Below are 17,151 nucleotides of genomic sequence, written 5' to 3'. Positions count from 1 at the left end.
GTGAGCACAGCCTGGGCTCACCTTCCCACCTGCAGACCCCTCCAAGGCTAGCACCCACCTTCACCCGCAGGGCAGAACCTGCTCTCCACAACCCACTTCAGGCACATTGTGGGTCCACAAGTGCCCCCCTAAATGTCAGCAGGCCTCTCTATGCACAGAATAAATCCACTACCTCCCTCTAAGGCCTCATCCCTCCCCCATCCGTGGTCCCAGCTTTAGCCCAACTTCTCTGCAGACTCTGCAGAGGCCTGAGGACATCAGGACAGGATGTGTGTGTGTGTGTGTGTCCATCAGGACAGGACTCGGGTGTGTGTGTCCATCAGGACAGGACTCGGGTGTGTGTGTGTGTGTGTCCGTCCATCAGGACAGGACTCGGGTGTGTGTGTGTGTCCATCAGGACAGGACTCGGGTGTGTGTGTCCGTCCATCAGGACAGGACTCGGGTGTGTGTGTGTGTCCATCAGGACAGGACTTGGGTGTGTGTGTGTGTGTGTATGTCTCCTCGTCCTGGGCCAAGCAGTGGGACGAGAGTACTGATGAAAACATGGGGACCAACGGCCCCCCACCCTCCGCTCGGGGCGTACCGTTGGGTGTGGCGAACTGGATGAGGACACTGTTGCAGCCCAGGGTGATGATGAAGGACTGCTTGCCCACGCGGCTGCACTCCGTCTCTCGAGACACCGAGCACTTGAACACACACACGTCTTCATCTGCGAGAGAAGAGAGGGCTGGCGTCAGCCACAGGGCTCCGGGGTGGCCTCGTCTCCATCCCTCCAGAGTCCAGCTAGCAACTCACACAGCCCACCCTCAACGTAACTGGTGAGGACAAGCTGGGCTGCCGTGTCCTCAGGTCGAGCCTGGAGGCTGGGAAGGTGCTCACACAAGGTACCCCACCAGAATATTCCTTCAGGGAGTACACATCCAGATGCCAGGCCCTGGGGAACAAACACTGGAGACCACAGACTGAAAAGGTAACCATGGGGAGATCAAAAGGGTGAGGGAACCTGGCAGGGCCCGGCTCAGAGTCAATCAATCGTCCAACAAGCCTGCGCCTCACATACTTCAGACGCTCTAGCAAGAGGAGGTGGTCCCCAGGGCAAGAATCATGCTTGTTAGAGGTTCAGTGGAACAGAGGAAGACCCTCAATCAGATGACCTGACATTGTGGCTGTAACAATGGCTCGAGGACAAGGCAACCGTGAGGATGTGCAGGACGGGTAGTGTTTGTCTGTACACAGGGTCATTGGAGTCAGCACTGACCACGGGCACCAATGACTCCATCACACATGCCTGTGACCAGGCAGGCGTGGAAGAAGTCCCAGAGGCGTCCACTTTCTTAAGCCCAGCCCTGTCCTGCAGGTAACACCGCAGGGCGTGAACCCTGCCTGGTCCATGTCCCACCCGGGCCTGTCACTCAGTGTGTGGTGTGTGTGTGTGTGTGTGTCACTTAGCCGTTCTGAGTCTCGGTTTCCCTGGAAAATGATGAAGCGAGGATCCGGGAAGTCCTTCCCCTTGCTTCAAGTTGTTTCTGGCTCCCAGAGAGTCAGAAGCGCCCTGCTGGGATGCCAAGTCCACGTATCTTTATGGCACATCTTTTTCTTACAGACAGTTAAGAGATTTGAATAGTGGACGGTTCAGGCCACGGCTGGGTGCTTACCCACTACAGCTCCTCAGTAAGGGTCTTACCTGTGCTTATTAGCGTGCCTGGCACCAGGAAGTGCACGTCACGGACTCATTTGGCAAGCCCGCGATGCACCTCACCGTGGTCACACAGGGCAAACCCACATTCCGCGTGCCGCTGGGGGGCTGCAGAGCTGGTGCACCTGAGCCATACTCTCTCTGAGAACAGTCACAGGAGGCGACAGATCACTCCAGACTACGCCACAAGCTTCTGGTCTCCCCTCAGGAGACAAAAAAATCACTAGGAATTAACTCTCCAAAGGATGGCAGCTAACCATCTAACACAAAGTGTGGTCCTGGACCGATCTAACCCCGTCACGAGCCACGCAACACAGACTCTGGGGGCTAGTGAGAAACTGCGTAACTGAACTGCGTGAACCTCAAACAGGCCTCGTCACATCAACTTCAGCACCAAAGACGTTTCGGGACAAGTGTGTTCTACTAATTATACACAGATCTGTATTGCTTCTAAACAAAGTTGAGGCTTTTTTCTTCCTATTTGACTCAAAATGTCTTCCATAACTGAAAAGGTCTCAGCAAAAAAACTCAAAGCAGGAAATAATTGGGTCTTGAAAAGCCAAAAGTTTAAAAACCTGTAAAATACAACTAGAGGTCACAACCAAACAAATGCCTGACAAGACAGGTTTGCAGGCTCAGGACACAGTCCTGAGTGGAGGACAGTTGAGTGCAGTAACTTGGTCCACCAGCACAACAAATTCATGAAAGCAACGTGGACAGTCTTGTTCAGTGAGCGGCATCTGGGGTCTTAAAAGATGGCCAGTGGTGACCAAAGATACGATTACTGGTCTCTACTCAACAGGACTTAATGAGAAGGAAGTAAACCAGACTCTAAGGTGCATGGAGGCCACCCCACATGAACCATGGCCTGAGGCCAGAGAACGAGATGAGGCTGGGCTAGCACCACTGACCAGACATCACATAAGACAGAAGGAGGGGGCAGGGAAATTATGGGGGGGGAAAGGCTGGGATTCATGGATCAACAGAGACTACAGGAACCCTATGACTATCACCCTTTTGACTTAGGAACTGAAGTCACCCCAGCGGCCCTGTTCACCATACAGGAGACTGGACCATAAACTCAGCAGTACCGCTCATGGGGGCAGGGAAGGGAGGAGCGACCAGAGACACAGAGGATGAGGCAGGCACGAGCGAGGTAACCGGACATGACCACACATAGCATAGGGTCCCGAAGGACAGACAGTGCCTTGTTCTTAGACGATACAAACAAAGAATCTGGGGTGAACTCCAATGATGTCTGCAGCTTGCTTCTGAGAGGATCATGAAACTGACAACAAAATACAGGAAAGAAAATACCACAACAAAACACAGGCTCAAAGAGGAGCTGGAGGGCAAATACAGAAAATTGCTCCACAAAATTCTGAACCCCTAAAATATTTAAGACGCAACACATTTCCTTTTTTTCAAAGCCTACTACAAAGCTATCGTAGTCCACACCATGTAGCACTAGCATGTTGTTAAATACGCTTCTGTCGGAACCCACCCATAGCTGATCTCCAGTGCGCTTTCTGACAGGAAATCACACAGGAGGAGATGGCCCATCTTTTTCCTGCAGGGCAGCTGGTGGATTGAAAGCACATGCCTTTGGGATGGCAGCACAACGCCTTGCTACTCAGTCACCAGTTTAGGCTTAAGCACAGACACAGGGCAATGGGAAAAACCGAGACTCTAGAAAGAACTCATTTATCTATGGCCAAATTCTTGACAAGGGTACCCAAAACATTCAAAGGGGCAGGAAAAGTCTCTTCAACAACTGTGAGAGGAGAGCTGAATCTCCACTTATAAAAGAACGAAGTTAGGCCCGTATCTCTCACCATATACAAAAGTCAACTAAAAATGAACCCATGAACGTAATATAAAGTTAAAACTTATGAACTCAAAAGAAAACAAGGATGCAAATTTCTAGGATCCTGTTTCTGGCAATGAACAGATCTAACACTAAATACAAACGTGCATAATACCTTAGGAAAAATAAGTGGGACTTTAAAAAATTAAAAACTTTTGCACATCAAAGATACTATGTATCCCTGTACAATTAACAGAACTCAATTAAAGAAAGGATAGGAACAAAACAAAAAAAAAGATATTATGTAGAAAGTGAAAGAACAATCTACTATAAATGAGAGAAAATATATGCATATCATATCTAGTATCCAGAATGTATAAAGAACTCTTACAACCAAGCCACAAAGACAATTTAAAATGAGGCTAAGGATTAGAACTTCTTCAAAGATAAATCAATGTCTAGCAAGCACATACAAAGATACTAAACTTCACTAGTGATTAGAGAAAATGCAAACTAATACCACAATGAGGTGCTGCTTCACACTCACTTAACCCAAACCCAAACCCACTGCCATCAATATGATTTCCAGGCAGAGCAAGCCCTCCTGAACGACAGAGCAACCCCTCCTGTAGACCAGAGCAACCCCTCCTGTGGGATAGAACAACCCTTCCTGTAGACCAGAACAACCCCTCCGTGGGACAGAGCAACCCCTCCTGTGGGGCAGAGCAACCCCTCCTGTAGACCAGAGTAGACCAGAACAACCCCTCCTGCGGGACAGGGCAACCCCTCCTGTGGGACAGAGCAACCCCTCCTGTGGGACAGAGCAACCCCTCCTGTAGACCAGAGTAGACCAGAACAACCCCTCCTGTGGGACAGGGCAGCCCTTCCTATAGACGAGAGCAACCCCTCCCGCAGGACAGAGCAGAAATGCAGGGGGTTCCCAAGCTGTAAGTCTTTATGGGAGCGAACCCCATACCGTTGCCCCCCATACTGTTCTCTTGTATGGCAGCTAGTTCAAATTGTCACCTTATTGGTTGGAAGCCAAATGCTTTACCCACCAGGACTCCTTTGCACTAATGAATGCCCCACGGCCACTGGTGGACTCCACCTCACAGTGGCCCTAAAGGATAAAGCTGAGCTGCGGCGCAGAGCCGACCCTTACGGAAGCTCCTGCCTCATCTTTGTCCCGTGGAGCAGCGATGAGCTTGAGCTTCTGACTACTGACTAGCCGCCGAACGCTTTCATCTCAGCGCTACCAGAGTTCCTGCACACTCACTAGGGTGGCTGTAATATAAAAAGAAAAACGGAGAGCATCGGGAATTGGCTCCGCGGTGGAGAAAGCAGGGTGAAGTCCACTGCCGGTGGGACTGTACCTGGTGTGGCTGCTGTGGAAATGCCTGATTCCTCAGTTTAACTCAGAGTTACCACATGACACCACTCCTCCACCTGCAGGAATATACACAAAACCCCAAACCAAACCTGAAACCAGATACTACAGCAGCATCATTCACAATCGCCAACAGGTGGAAACAACTCAAATACCACTCAAAGGATACTTGTTAAACAAAACACAATACATATCCATACAACTGCCTCTCATTCATCCGTAACAGGAATAAAGGCGGGTGTGTTTTCTGTAGCATGTACACCGTGGATGAATCTGGAAAACATTACACTGAGTGAAAGAAGCCAGACACAAAGACCACGTATTGTATGACTTCATTTGTATTAAATATTCAGAATAAGTGTATCCACAGAGACAGAGTGAGAACTGGTGGTTGCCAAGGGCTGGGGGAGGGAGAAGCTGGGAGTGGCTGCTTAATGGGTACTTTCTTTTTTTTCCCAGGGTGATGAAAACGTCTCAGAACTGGACAGACGTGATGTCTGTGCAAAATCATGGATATATTAAATTTCGCAGAACAGAACACTCTTAAAATGCTATTACACGAATTTCACCCTAAGAAAACTCCCCAGTGGGTGAGTGCAGACAAGAGCCCCCAGGTGATCCCCTGCAAGCAATGGCCACAGGCAAGGGACTGCCTCTAGAGGAGTCCCTCTGCATGCCCAAACTCTGCCAGACCTCCTCAGACCCAGAAGCCAGATGCTGCCCACCCGAGGAGCTGGGTGCACCTGGCTCGAGCCTCCTGACCATGGACTGGCAGGAAGAAGACACCAGTTGACAACTTGGCCACACTGCACCCATGGGAACACAGTACAAGTGCTTCCAAGTGAGAGACCCCAAATCTCGGCAACACACTCACCACACCCCCTTCCCATCTATCAGCTGTGCCTGGACGACAGAGAGCAGACCCTGGGAGGACTAATGTTTTCCAGACAGCCTGGCAACCTGACCAGTTGCCCTTGGAGCCCCTCCAACCTGGCGTCAGGCAGGGCGACAAAGATCTGTGGCCAAGGGAGGCTTGGCTGCATCCAGCAAGGACTGGGCTGGGTCCAGGGAGGCCGGGACCGATGAGTGTGATCTGTGTCATGACATCTTCAGCGAAGCCCATGTGACCAGCACTTTCTGATTGTCACAGTCGGAAACCCAAGTTCTGGTGCACAGGAGACACTTGTAAATACTGGACAAGCCAAAACAAAGCCAGACCACACTCCGCCCTGCTCTTCCCAGTCCATCCTCTTTGAGGGACAGTCAAGGCCCTGCAGGACATGTCTGCACCCTCGCTCACCAAGCCTCACCCATTACCCAACACCAGAGGTCACACGCCCCAGGTCCCCACTCACACTTCAGCTCCCCTTCTCTCTCCCCAGCAAGGATGGGTCCACAGGTGCTGTTTTTATGACTGTTCTTTCTGGGGGACAGATAGGGCTTGGCTCAGTGTCTGGTCCACAGTCACTCACTCACCCTACAAACTGCCATCCCAGTCAGCTCCGCTCCACCTGAGACCAGGGAGGACCCAAAGTGTGACAAGTGAGAATTCGGGTGGGCAGGGAAACCACATTCCACCTCTGAGGTGGTCTCATTGTGCTTCTAAAGAAGCAAATAAAAAAGCCAGCTGCTTCAGGGAGATTTCAACTCATGGGACCCCCACCCGTGTGACAAAGCAGAGCTGTAAGAGGCCTTCTCTGAGGTGCCTCCGGGAGGATGCTAAGGCCCTCCTAGACCCAGGCCACAAACATCAATCTTCTTCTACATGCAAGACCTGGGCCCTGCCCATATCCCACTGAGGCTGAGGTCAGGGCTGGGATGGCACAGCACAAGTGACAACATCTTCTAAGTGCCAGGCTCTGAATGTGCAGCCTCCACAGGCCCCCAGCACTGTCTGCACCACCACTATGACTGTCTATAATTGCCAGTCCAGAGGAAATGAGCTTGGGAAGGGAAAGCACTTTGCTCGAGCTCACACAGCTAACCATTGCTGACTGCTCTGAGAAAGCTCACACTAGAGGGTCCCAGACAGAGAGGACAAAGCTGCTGAACAAAATCTAAATCATTAAAAAGGAACAAGACGACAGCGGCATCTGTCCTGTTAACAGGGACAGAGGCACCACAAACTTATCGCCTTTAGTTATCCTCCAGGCCCGGAAGTGAGCTCACCGCCCAGGCCCGACTTCCGTGAAGAGGGCAACGCTGGTCCTAGAATAAAGCTCAGAGGGCAAGAGTGTCCAGGAGGAGGAGGGATGGGATCAGTGAGCACAGGGAAGACGTGGGAGGAGCTGCACTGCAGCGATCGCAATCAACGTCAAGAATCAGAGTGCCTATGAATTATTGAAAGACAAACCAATTTGCACTGTAAACGTTCACTCAAATTGCAATAAAACGTTAAAAAAAAATCACACAGCTCGAGTGGCAGAGAACTGGCGCCTGGGTCCATGCTCCAAGCAGTGTGCTCTGCAGCCTCTCTGTACTTCCTGGGGCAAGGGTTGGCACTTTCACTGCGAATATTTTTAGCTCTGCAGGCCTTATGTCCTGGTTGCAACAACTCAACTCAGCTGCTGTAGCACAGAAGCAGCCAGAAACAATGTATAATCCGGTACATGTGACTAGATTTCAATAAAACTTTATTTACAAACCAGGCTGTGGGCCAGATTCATCCTGCAGGCCACAGAGCCTACCAACTATGACAGAAGCACAGACACAGAAACTCCAAACCTTCTTCCCTCACTGAGACAATGAGACACGTGCCACTCACCCCAAAGGATGAGGATGGTCAGGTGACACTTGACCCAGCCTTTAGAGGAAACCAGGAAACAGCCTATGCAAAGGCAGGGAAACCAAAGACTTGCACCTCTGAATGACAATTGTTTGTTCAGGAGGATGCTGTGACAGGACTCCCAGGCTGTGACATGTCTCCACAGAAGGGTTGCTAAGGATCACAGGAGGGTACTCCTAGAGACAGGAATGAGAGGCCCAGGTGGCAGAGAAAGGGTGAGGGACAGGGATGGGGAGGGAGTATATGAGATAGCTAGCTAGCAAGCAAGTGAGAGAGAGAGAGGGGGGTAGAGTGAGATAGTGAGTGTGGGAGAGAGAGGAGTGGGGGGGAGCACAGAGAGAGAGAAGGAGCGGGGATGAGAGAGTGCCAGGCCCAGGCAGATCAGTTTGGGAAGCAATAAGCCTACATATCCACCAAGTCCCAGTGCACAGCGTCCTTCCTTGTGACTCAGAGATTCGGGGCAGGAAGCTCTGGAGGGCTCCACATCCACCCCTGGTGACTACTTCAGAGTCAAGAAAGGATGATCTGGAGGACCTCAAGGGAAAAGAGGTTTCCTGGTGCCAGATTTGAAAATGCACAGGGGTGGAGTGGGGCAGGACCCCTCTCTGCCCTATTCACCACCACTCCAGAGTGCAGTTAGCGCCAGAACTCCGAAAGGCCTCAAAGAAACTGGCTGGATCAATAAGCACATCAGGAAAGAGCTGATGGGATGGTCCACGGGATGTGCCGCACTTGGAAAGGCACAGCTCCTGGTCCAGCGGCCATCCTCTTCCAGGTCAGCTGCAGCTGCCTCTGCCTCCTTCAGAATCTCCCTGAGTCACAGCCAGTGTGTACCTCAATCTGCCCAAGTCTCTTACCTGCTTGACTTAGGGATTCCAGAACCTTCTAGACAAACCCAAACTCCAAAAAGTTTCACAAGTCACCTATCAGATGACAGACATCAGTTCTCTCTGATCTCTAGGATATGTCAGCCTACAATCCTCCTCCTCCTCCCCCTTCGCCTGCTCCCGTCACACCTCCCCCGTGAGGTCCTCCAGCATTTCCTGGATATACACCCATTGCAATGGTGGCTCCCTACGCAACATCTGCCAGCCTTGCCCACCTGCAGATCCACGAAGCATTGACTATCTGGCAGGGAGCACTCAGAAATATCCTAAAGCCAAGCCCTGAAGCCCAGGGTCAGGAGAACCCTTCCCTATGCAAAGAGGACAGACAGAATGCCCGCAGGGCCCCAGGTCTGGACGTCTTACTGTGAGTGTGCCCTAGGGAGAGTCACCTAGCACTCATGAGGAGGTGGTAGGTGCAGGGTGGCCACACACCATTTGGACACAATGCGTTACACTGCACGTTAACTAACGGGGGGGGGGGGAAGCAAAGCAGGAGACCTCTCCATTTGTGTGCAGGCTCTTTATGTAGGCAACTATTTGAGGAAAATAGATTATGGTAGTAGCACCATCTATTTTTACTGCAATTCTCCTTCACCTCCCCCATCTTCCGGAAGCTGGAGCAATGGAACAAACAGGGCTTGTCAACCTACTCAGGCCACCTGGGTCAAAGACACTCAGGCACACAGGGACACGGGCCTGGAGTCACACTCTGGGCCCCTGTGGAACCCTCCAGTCCTGTGCAGGAGGGCCACTCTGAGAGGCCAGCAGAGTTGGGAAGGGCAAGACAGAGAAGCAGCCACTGGCTCAGGGATGGGAAGAAGGCCATGTTCCCAGCCCTCACCTCTCCAGCAAGAAAACCACTCCAGCCACCACACAGAGGAATAAGCAAAGCTATTTACCTCAGCCCACCTGGGGCAGTGGGGTACTGGGTGTATAAACACTTGTGACAATATGAGCTATTTTATTACATCGCCAAATAAAACATGGACTGCTCACCATCCTGAGGAAAACATTCCACAGTAAAAGAGGAAAGTTAGGTAAAAGAGAACGAGACCTCCCAGGCATGGAAAAATCCAGGTGCTTCCCACAGCCCACCCAGGGTGACAGTTCTGCTCTGGACTGAGTTGGCAGTGCTGAGCGAGGACCCCAAGTGAGCAGGGACAGGCTGCCCAGCACCCCACTAGTACTGCAAATACCCCAGCACCAAGGACAGAGCGTAACTGGAGCTGGAACAAGTGCTGAAAGGAGAGGGGTGATCAGATGCACACGGCTGGGGTGTATTTCAGAGTCCGGATGGATGCAGGGAGGAGGGGATGCCCTAGTCAGGCCAAGTGACAAGGACCTGCCTTCTGAAAGGAACGTCTCACTTCCTAAGGCACCAGACCCATTGCCTGAACACTACCGGCTCATTTTTAAATGGCGAGCACTAGAAGCATGTCCTCTGTTGTGTGCCTGCCACCCAAGTGGCCAGAGAAGGGAGAGGATCACACCAGGACATCCAACAGGGAAGGCCAAGGACAGTGCGGTTAAAATGACAGGCTCTGGCGTCAGAATGGGCCTGGTTTCAGAGTCAAGCTCAGTCTCCACTTGTGTGGCCTCGGGCAAACCCCCCCTCATCTCCAACCTACCCTGTTTTCATCCCTGACCACAGAAGTCCCATAAAAGGTGGACAAAGTAGGGCACAGACCCCTCTCTGCCGTGAGGCATCCATGAGATGCTGGAGGTGAAGTATGTACTTTCCAGAAGCCACTGAATCAACCCCAACACACAGTGACCCCAGGTATGTCACAGCAGGACAGGGCTCTAGAGTTTTAAATGACTGCGTTTGGGGAACAGAGAGTCAAGTCTTTCTTCCGAGACACTTCTATATGGACTCGAATGTCCAATCTTTAGTTGAGAAGCAGCTAACCACTGGCACCACTCATGGACTCTTCAAAGCATGTCACACTCAACTCACATTCATGTCACGGTGTCAGAACTGACTTTCCAACAAGAAAACAGCTCCTCCCGCGGCTTTTCAGAGGCTGTAAACTGCACAGGAGTGAACTCCCCATCTTTCTCTTGAGGAGCAGCTAGTGGATTTGAACTCTTTACCCATTAGGCTGAAGAGCAATGGTGTCTCTCTGGAGACTAAGGTGCGTCTGATACAGGCCATGGTCTTCGCAATCACCTGTTATGCGTCAGAGAGTTGGACAATGACCAGGGAGGACAGAAGGAGAACTGACGCCTTTGAGCTGTGGTGCTGGAGAAGAGTATTGAGAATACCATGGACTGCTAGGAAAACAAACAGATTTGTCCTGGAAAAGGTTAAACCGGGTGGCTCCTTGGAGGCAAGGATTCTGAGGCTCCGTCTAACATACTTTGGATATGTTGTGAGGAGAGACCGGTCCTTAGAAAGGGACATCATGCTTGGGAGGGTGGAGGGACAGTGCAGGAGAGGAAGGCCCTCTATGAGGTGGACTGACTGAGTGACTGGGATAATTGGGATGGGAGTGTCAGAGACAGTGCGATTCGCACAGGACAGAGCGGAGTTTAGGGCTGTTGTACAAAGGGTCGCTATGAGTCGCAAGCGACTCGACGGCACATAACAACAACAACACCCATTAGACTATCAGAGTGCCTTCAAGACACATAGCGTTAATACACAGTATGCTAACCTGGACCTGGCTGCTTTCCTGCCATTACCTAAGCTGGCTCCTCAGATGCCATCCTCGAAGACGTACCAGAGCAGATGCTGCCTCACAGTGCCCACCTAAATCAAGCCCACGGCTGAGGATCCAGGGTATTCCAGGGTCGAGAACTGGCCGCGAAGGCCTCCAAGGCGGGCCATCTTCACAGACACAAGCTGCCACGTCTCTCCAGGGGGGTGGCTGGTGGGTTCCGATCATATCATAAACCTTTCGGTTAACAGCTCAATGACAATCACTGCACCGACAGAGCTCCTTACAGATTATCGCCAAATCAACGCCCTGCCGAGAGTCCACTTCAACCCACGCCAACCCTGAAGGGCAGAGCAGAGCTGCCCAACAGGACTTCCAAAGCTCTGAGTCTTCACGGGAGCACACGGCCCGTCTATCTCCCAGGAACACCTAGAGCTTTCAAACCACGGATTCTGCGCTGCACAGCCAAGCACTCTAACCACTGTGCAACCAGGGCTCCTTAGCCCTGGGGTCTCGGAGGTGAATCTCCCTAGCAGCACCCAGACCTGGGAGCCCCAGGGCAACACTGCCTGGGCTGCCGGGACTGTGTCAACCTGAGTCAGGATAAGCCTTCAGAGCTCAAACTGTCACGGATTTCGGACCCTGGAATCCCCATGGCTCTGCTTGCAAACGGCCACAGACACACCGGGATGGTCAGCACAAAATCACCACAGTTCCCTCCTGTGAGGGGCTGAGAGAGAGAATGTCACCAAGCCCCCAAGCCGACCAAGATCTGGAGAGCATGTGCACTGTGGAGACAACACAGTACTCAAGGCACGCACCCCAGATGTGAGACGGGGAGGCGGCCAGCACTGCAATCAGGCACCGCGGCTGCCTCAGGGAAGGGAGTCCCCCTCCTGCTGCTGACATGTGCAAACTCTCAAATAGGAGTCTGTACCCTAAAACCCACTACAAGACTGGAGGGGGGAGGAGACTGCAGGAGAAAGGCTGACTTTGCACCTCATGCACCGTCTGAACTCCATGGACTTCTACCCTGTACTCTGGAGAGAACTCAACAAAAGGTAGTCCTGACACAGGAGCCTGGCGTCCTCTCCAGCCGTCCAACCTCTCCCCAGTGACCAGGACGGACTAGGACCTGGATTCATCCACTGGGTTGTCTAGCCATCTGTCACTTGCCCTGCATGCTGTGGCAGCCAGGGGAACATGGGGGAGGGGAGGAGAACGGACAGTAAGCCCGCCACCTCTGCAGCCTCCAGGCTGTCGCTGAAGACATGGCCTCGGAATGCTGAGAGCAGGCCAGGCCCCTGGAGCCTTTCTGGTTGTGGACCTCCACAACCCTCAGTGGATGGGATACAGGTGGGGAGGGCCACCAGAGGATCAGGTTTCCTCAAGTCCCAGTCAGCATAATATCATGGCCTGCATTTCAGGCAGCTGTCACCAGGGAAAGCCCTTCACCCCCAGCCCGAAGGCCGCTCAACCAGGTGCAGTCACCAGAACCTACTTGACAGCTAGACCAGGCTTGAAGTCCAGCTCAGCTGCATGCAAAGGCCATTCTGCATCCTGAAGCCTCAGTTCTCTCAACTAGGAAGCTTAAATAGTTCTGTATCGTTCAAAGAGCTGCCACAGACACTGGCCTGGCAGGACGAGGAGCACACAGGGAGTGTAACTATGGCACTAGCTCAGTTCCCACGTTAACAAGGACCAACCAAGAGATGTGCGGACACGAGGCCATGCAAGGCCCAGACCCAGACCTAGCCCACTGCAAACTCTGCACGTGTCCAGACTCAGGCTCCGCACGCATCTCGGCCAACGGGGGTGGCCAGTCATCTGGCCATAGGAGAAGGAACATCAACAACTGCTTAGTAAGAGCATCAACAATTGCTTAGTAACTGTTTTCATTTTAAGTTAAAAAGTATCAAGGTTTAGACTTAGGCCACAACAAACAAACAATTAAACAATTTGGAACACAGACCACCAGAACTCATGTGCTGGTCACCCCTCCTAGAGAGAGATGTACATGGTACTATAATGTTTTTTATTTCTTCAAACGGGTGAAAGCACATGTACCTTTTATTCCCTTAACTTAACCAACCACCAATCTCTGGTAGCCTGAATTAGAGAGCAACGTCCAGTGTAAAAATACACGAGGTCAAAGAGCTCTCTCTCCACTTCAGGAGCCTGAGAAGACTGGCCGCTGAAGGGCCCCTCATTCTCGCGATCACTTAGCCACGCTGACAAGACACTGGGAGGGCAGGGACTAGACCCAGCACCACTGGACGTGCAGCAACTGTTCCGGGTGACCACGGGCCAGAGAAGAGTCTCTGCATTAGGAAAACCCAGCCCCCATAACCAGCCAGCAGCTCAGAGGCCAGAGGCTTCAGGGTGCTCAGCAGTTCCTGAAGGGCCTGCTCGGCCATCACCGCTACCCTCACCACCCTCCCAAGCTGGTCTAGGGGAGCCTGAACCCAGACGTAATAAAGGGGCCTGCTAAAGGGCATATCCCAAGAAAAAGAGGGTGAGACAAAGGAAAAGCCTTAGTTTTCTGAAAAGAACACAAGGCCCTGACTCAGTGGGAACTATTACATGCAAATGTCTCCCCAGCCATGCTAATCAGCTGTCTGCCTCCGCCAGGGACTTTGTGAGCTACAAAAGGGACAGCAGATGTGCGCTGGGGTGCCTTGGTCCTAAAAGAGCGGGAGCTTAGTGAATAATGATCAGGAAAAGGGGGGCAAAGCAACAGCACCAGCCCCCACAGGCCCCCACCGCACAAGCTGGGCGGCTGGGCCTCCCTCGCCTCCTTTCTTCTCCAGCCGTGGAGACTGTGAAGGCCAAATGTGATTTATGGGGCTACCAGACAGACTGCCACAGTCAATGGGCTCAGTCTGTCGAGATGAGGAGGATGGCACAGGATAGACCAGCATTCAGGTCTGCTGTTCACAGGGTCACTATGAGTCACACTTGACTCGATGACATCTAACAACAACAGGCAGTGCTTGGACAGCCCTTGGGTCTTCCTCCCGGCACCCTCTGTGGCACCTTTAGCCCCTTGGCTAGGAGAGGAGTACCTCAGCCTGGAGACCCAGCAGCCAGTCCAAATACAGGCGGGCTCCCAGCTCCTGCGCTTCCAGCAGGACAGTCTACTGGGGAGGCCAGGGGGGCTGTGGGGAGTGGGTGTCGGGCTCAGACAGGCTCAGTGTCCTCTAGGCTGTGAGGAGGCCACTCCTGCTTGTCCGACACTAGTGCTGCCTCCTCCCAGGAGACCAAGCCAAGCAGGAGGAGAAGCCCTGGCAGAGGACGCTCACAGAGACCTGACGGGGCCCTAGGCTGTGGAGGGAGATCTTTCTCAGGCTCCTGCCACAGCTGAACATGAGCACAGGAAGGCCGACTACTCAGTTAGGGAGTCTGGACGAGGGCCAGCTGAGGGGCCTCAATCACGGGGCCTGGGGAGTTCCACAGCCCAAAGAAGAAGAGCAGTAAGAGGAGGAGGAATGGGGCAGGGGGGCAGGGAGAAAAGGGCAACAATGAATGAATGGAAAACCAAAGTCTCTGTATATTTTCATTAAAATTAATTAAAAAAAAGAAAACAAAAACAAAACAAAAAATAAAAAATGAGTGAACCTTAAAAAAAAAACCAAAAAGAAGAGGAGACATGGACGGAGAAGCAGGGTCAGGGAAGAAGCTGCCTGGAGCTCAAGGCAGATGTGGAGGCCCAACCTTCTGGCCCAGGACAGAGACAGGATGTCCAGGGGCCACCTCTCTCCTGCTGCCACAAGGGCCAATGCCAGGCTCCACAGGCCCCTCTGGCCACACCTCAACTTGGAGAGCAGGGAGTCTGAGTCAGAAGGCCACCTCCCACCCAGGGCCTGCACGTGGCCTCACCAGATGTGAATCCAGATGTGAAGCACTCAAGAGGGGCAAACACTGGCTAACAGTGGAAGCAGAGGAGGCAGAACGGGGCAAGTGCGGCCTGGTGAGGTCTGGCACTGCGAGGCTGGGGAGAGACCGGCACGGCTGCTGTCCCCCACAGGACAGGGACCAGCGGAGTGGGAGGGAGGGAGCCTTGACTGTGTGTCTTCTCAACACGCGGTGCAAAACCTAAATCCTTCTCACCTACTTATGGAGCTCCTGGTGGGGAAACGTGCTCCGACAGGTAGCAGAGCGTCAGAGTGCAAATCCCGACAGAGCTTGCCTGCTCAGTCTCAGTTTCCCGGTTTATAAAACGGGGACCGTCCTGTGGCTCCCCATGATGGGATGACTGCGGGCCACAGACCAGCCAGGTCCACACGGGGTTGCTCACTGCTCGGCATCCCTGCGAAGTGAACACCTACACCTAGCAGCCATTCCCAGGGGCGCCAGCGGCCTTAGGGGCTCCTTGGAGGACTGCCATCAGCCAACGCGCATAATGCCCAGAGCAGGACCCCAATCAATACTCAGGAGACCCCATCAGTACTCCAGAGACCTCAGTAGGGCTCAGAGCCCTAAAAAGTAGGCTGGGTCAAAGCTACCTGGCCGCTAGGAAGGGACTCGTCCCACCCTGCTAACCCCAAACCTGTGGTCACAGCGCCACGGCTCAGAATGAGGGTCCCTCAAGGGACCTGGGTACCCAAGGAGATCGATGCTCCTGGGGAGTTCTCCACTCATTTTCTTCCATCTCAGGGAAGAATGTGGCAAATCCTCCGGAATATCCCCCTGGGTCCGTCTCTGATTATTTGTTCCCATCTCCGGGGCCTCCTAAAAACATCCCTTTCTCATTACTGTGTGGAGCACCGCACTCCGCCTGCAGTCCTCGCCCAAATTCCAACTGAGCCCACGCTGTCAGGCAGGTTTCTATACATTCAGCCATTATGTGAGTACATGTGTACACCCCGGCCCCGGAACACGATCAGCCAGGGAAAAAGCTGCCAACAATCTTAAAGGAAAACAGCCCCGACTCGCCTGTGCCAAAGCTGTGGGTAATGAAACGCTAAAAAGACAAAAAGCAGGAAGAAAAGGGGTTCTCCCCTCGCTGTGCAAGGGCGGGAGGGAGAGAGAGCCCCCAGGCCAGCCTGGACTTGTTTGTGAGAATACCCTGCAACCTGGCAGCAGGGGACAAATGGCAGGAGGACCTAAGAAGAGCAGACAGGGAAAGGCACTCCCACCCCCACCCCCGCGCTGGCGGGGAGGATGGAGGAGCTGCCTGACCAAACAAAACCTGCCCGAGGGTGAGGGCCTCAGGTACACACAGCTGTCCAAGGCATCAGGCAACACACCTAAGGCTGGGCATCTGTATGTAATAATTAAATAGTAATGAAATAAGTAAGTCATCAAACAAAAAACCCACCTGAGAAGACAGACAAGGCCCTGTTCAGGTCTAGGGGGACACTGGTTGGAACAGGGAAGGGGAAGGGTTCTCGATTCTCCCACCTGTGGTAGGAAGAGTGAGGGCAAGTGGACACCACCTGCCCTCCCCTATTTCTGGGAGTACAAGTCTACAAGTCCCAAACAAGGCCCCTAACAGAGATCGAGGGGCTGATGATGGCACAAGCCTTTATGGGTCCCAGGAAGTCACACAAAGGGGAAAGGGCTTCTCCTCCTGTGTCGCTGGGGGGATGCTGCGGAGGATTTTTTGGAGCCCCCACTCAGGCCCTTGCACTCTCCACTTGACCAAGAGTAGCACGCAGCAGGCTTCAGAAGACCCAGGATGCACCATGGACTCCTCTACCATGTACAGAGGGCACATAAGGACATCGGAGAGCTTCAAAACGGTCCTCCGTATTAGAGCATAAAGTGGAGTGACGAACTGGGGTTACCTGGCCCAGGAAAGAAAAAGCCTCGGACACAAAGCCCTCGGCCCCAGGTCAGCGTGGCCCACAGCCCATGTTAATCACAACTTCTAGCAGCTTCTAACCCACAGAAGGCTGCCAAAGTCCAGAATCTGGTCCAGGCTTGG

At 52.9% G+C, this 17,151-nt stretch overlaps 1 protein-coding gene across 1 annotated transcript in view; it reads right to left on the bottom strand.

Moving 5' to 3' along the window:
- CARM1 (coactivator-associated arginine methyltransferase 1) overlaps positions 1–17,151 on the bottom strand; it is a 74,265-nt gene that overhangs the window by 14,988 nt on the left and 42,126 nt on the right. The window contains exon 8 of the mRNA XM_006898848.1: positions 584–709. Coding sequence (XP_006898910.1) covers positions 584–709 — 126 coding nt within the window. The remainder of the gene's footprint in view (positions 1–583; positions 710–17,151) is intronic.

Source organism: Elephantulus edwardii, unplaced genomic scaffold (assembly GCF_000299155.1).
Source record: "Elephantulus edwardii isolate Elephantulus edwardi_28Jun2011 unplaced genomic scaffold, EleEdw1.0 scaffold00237, whole genome shotgun sequence".
NCBI classification, from domain to species: domain Eukaryota; kingdom Metazoa; phylum Chordata; class Mammalia; order Macroscelidea; family Macroscelididae; genus Elephantulus; species Elephantulus edwardii.
This window is presented reverse-complemented; position numbering and strand designations above follow the sequence as displayed.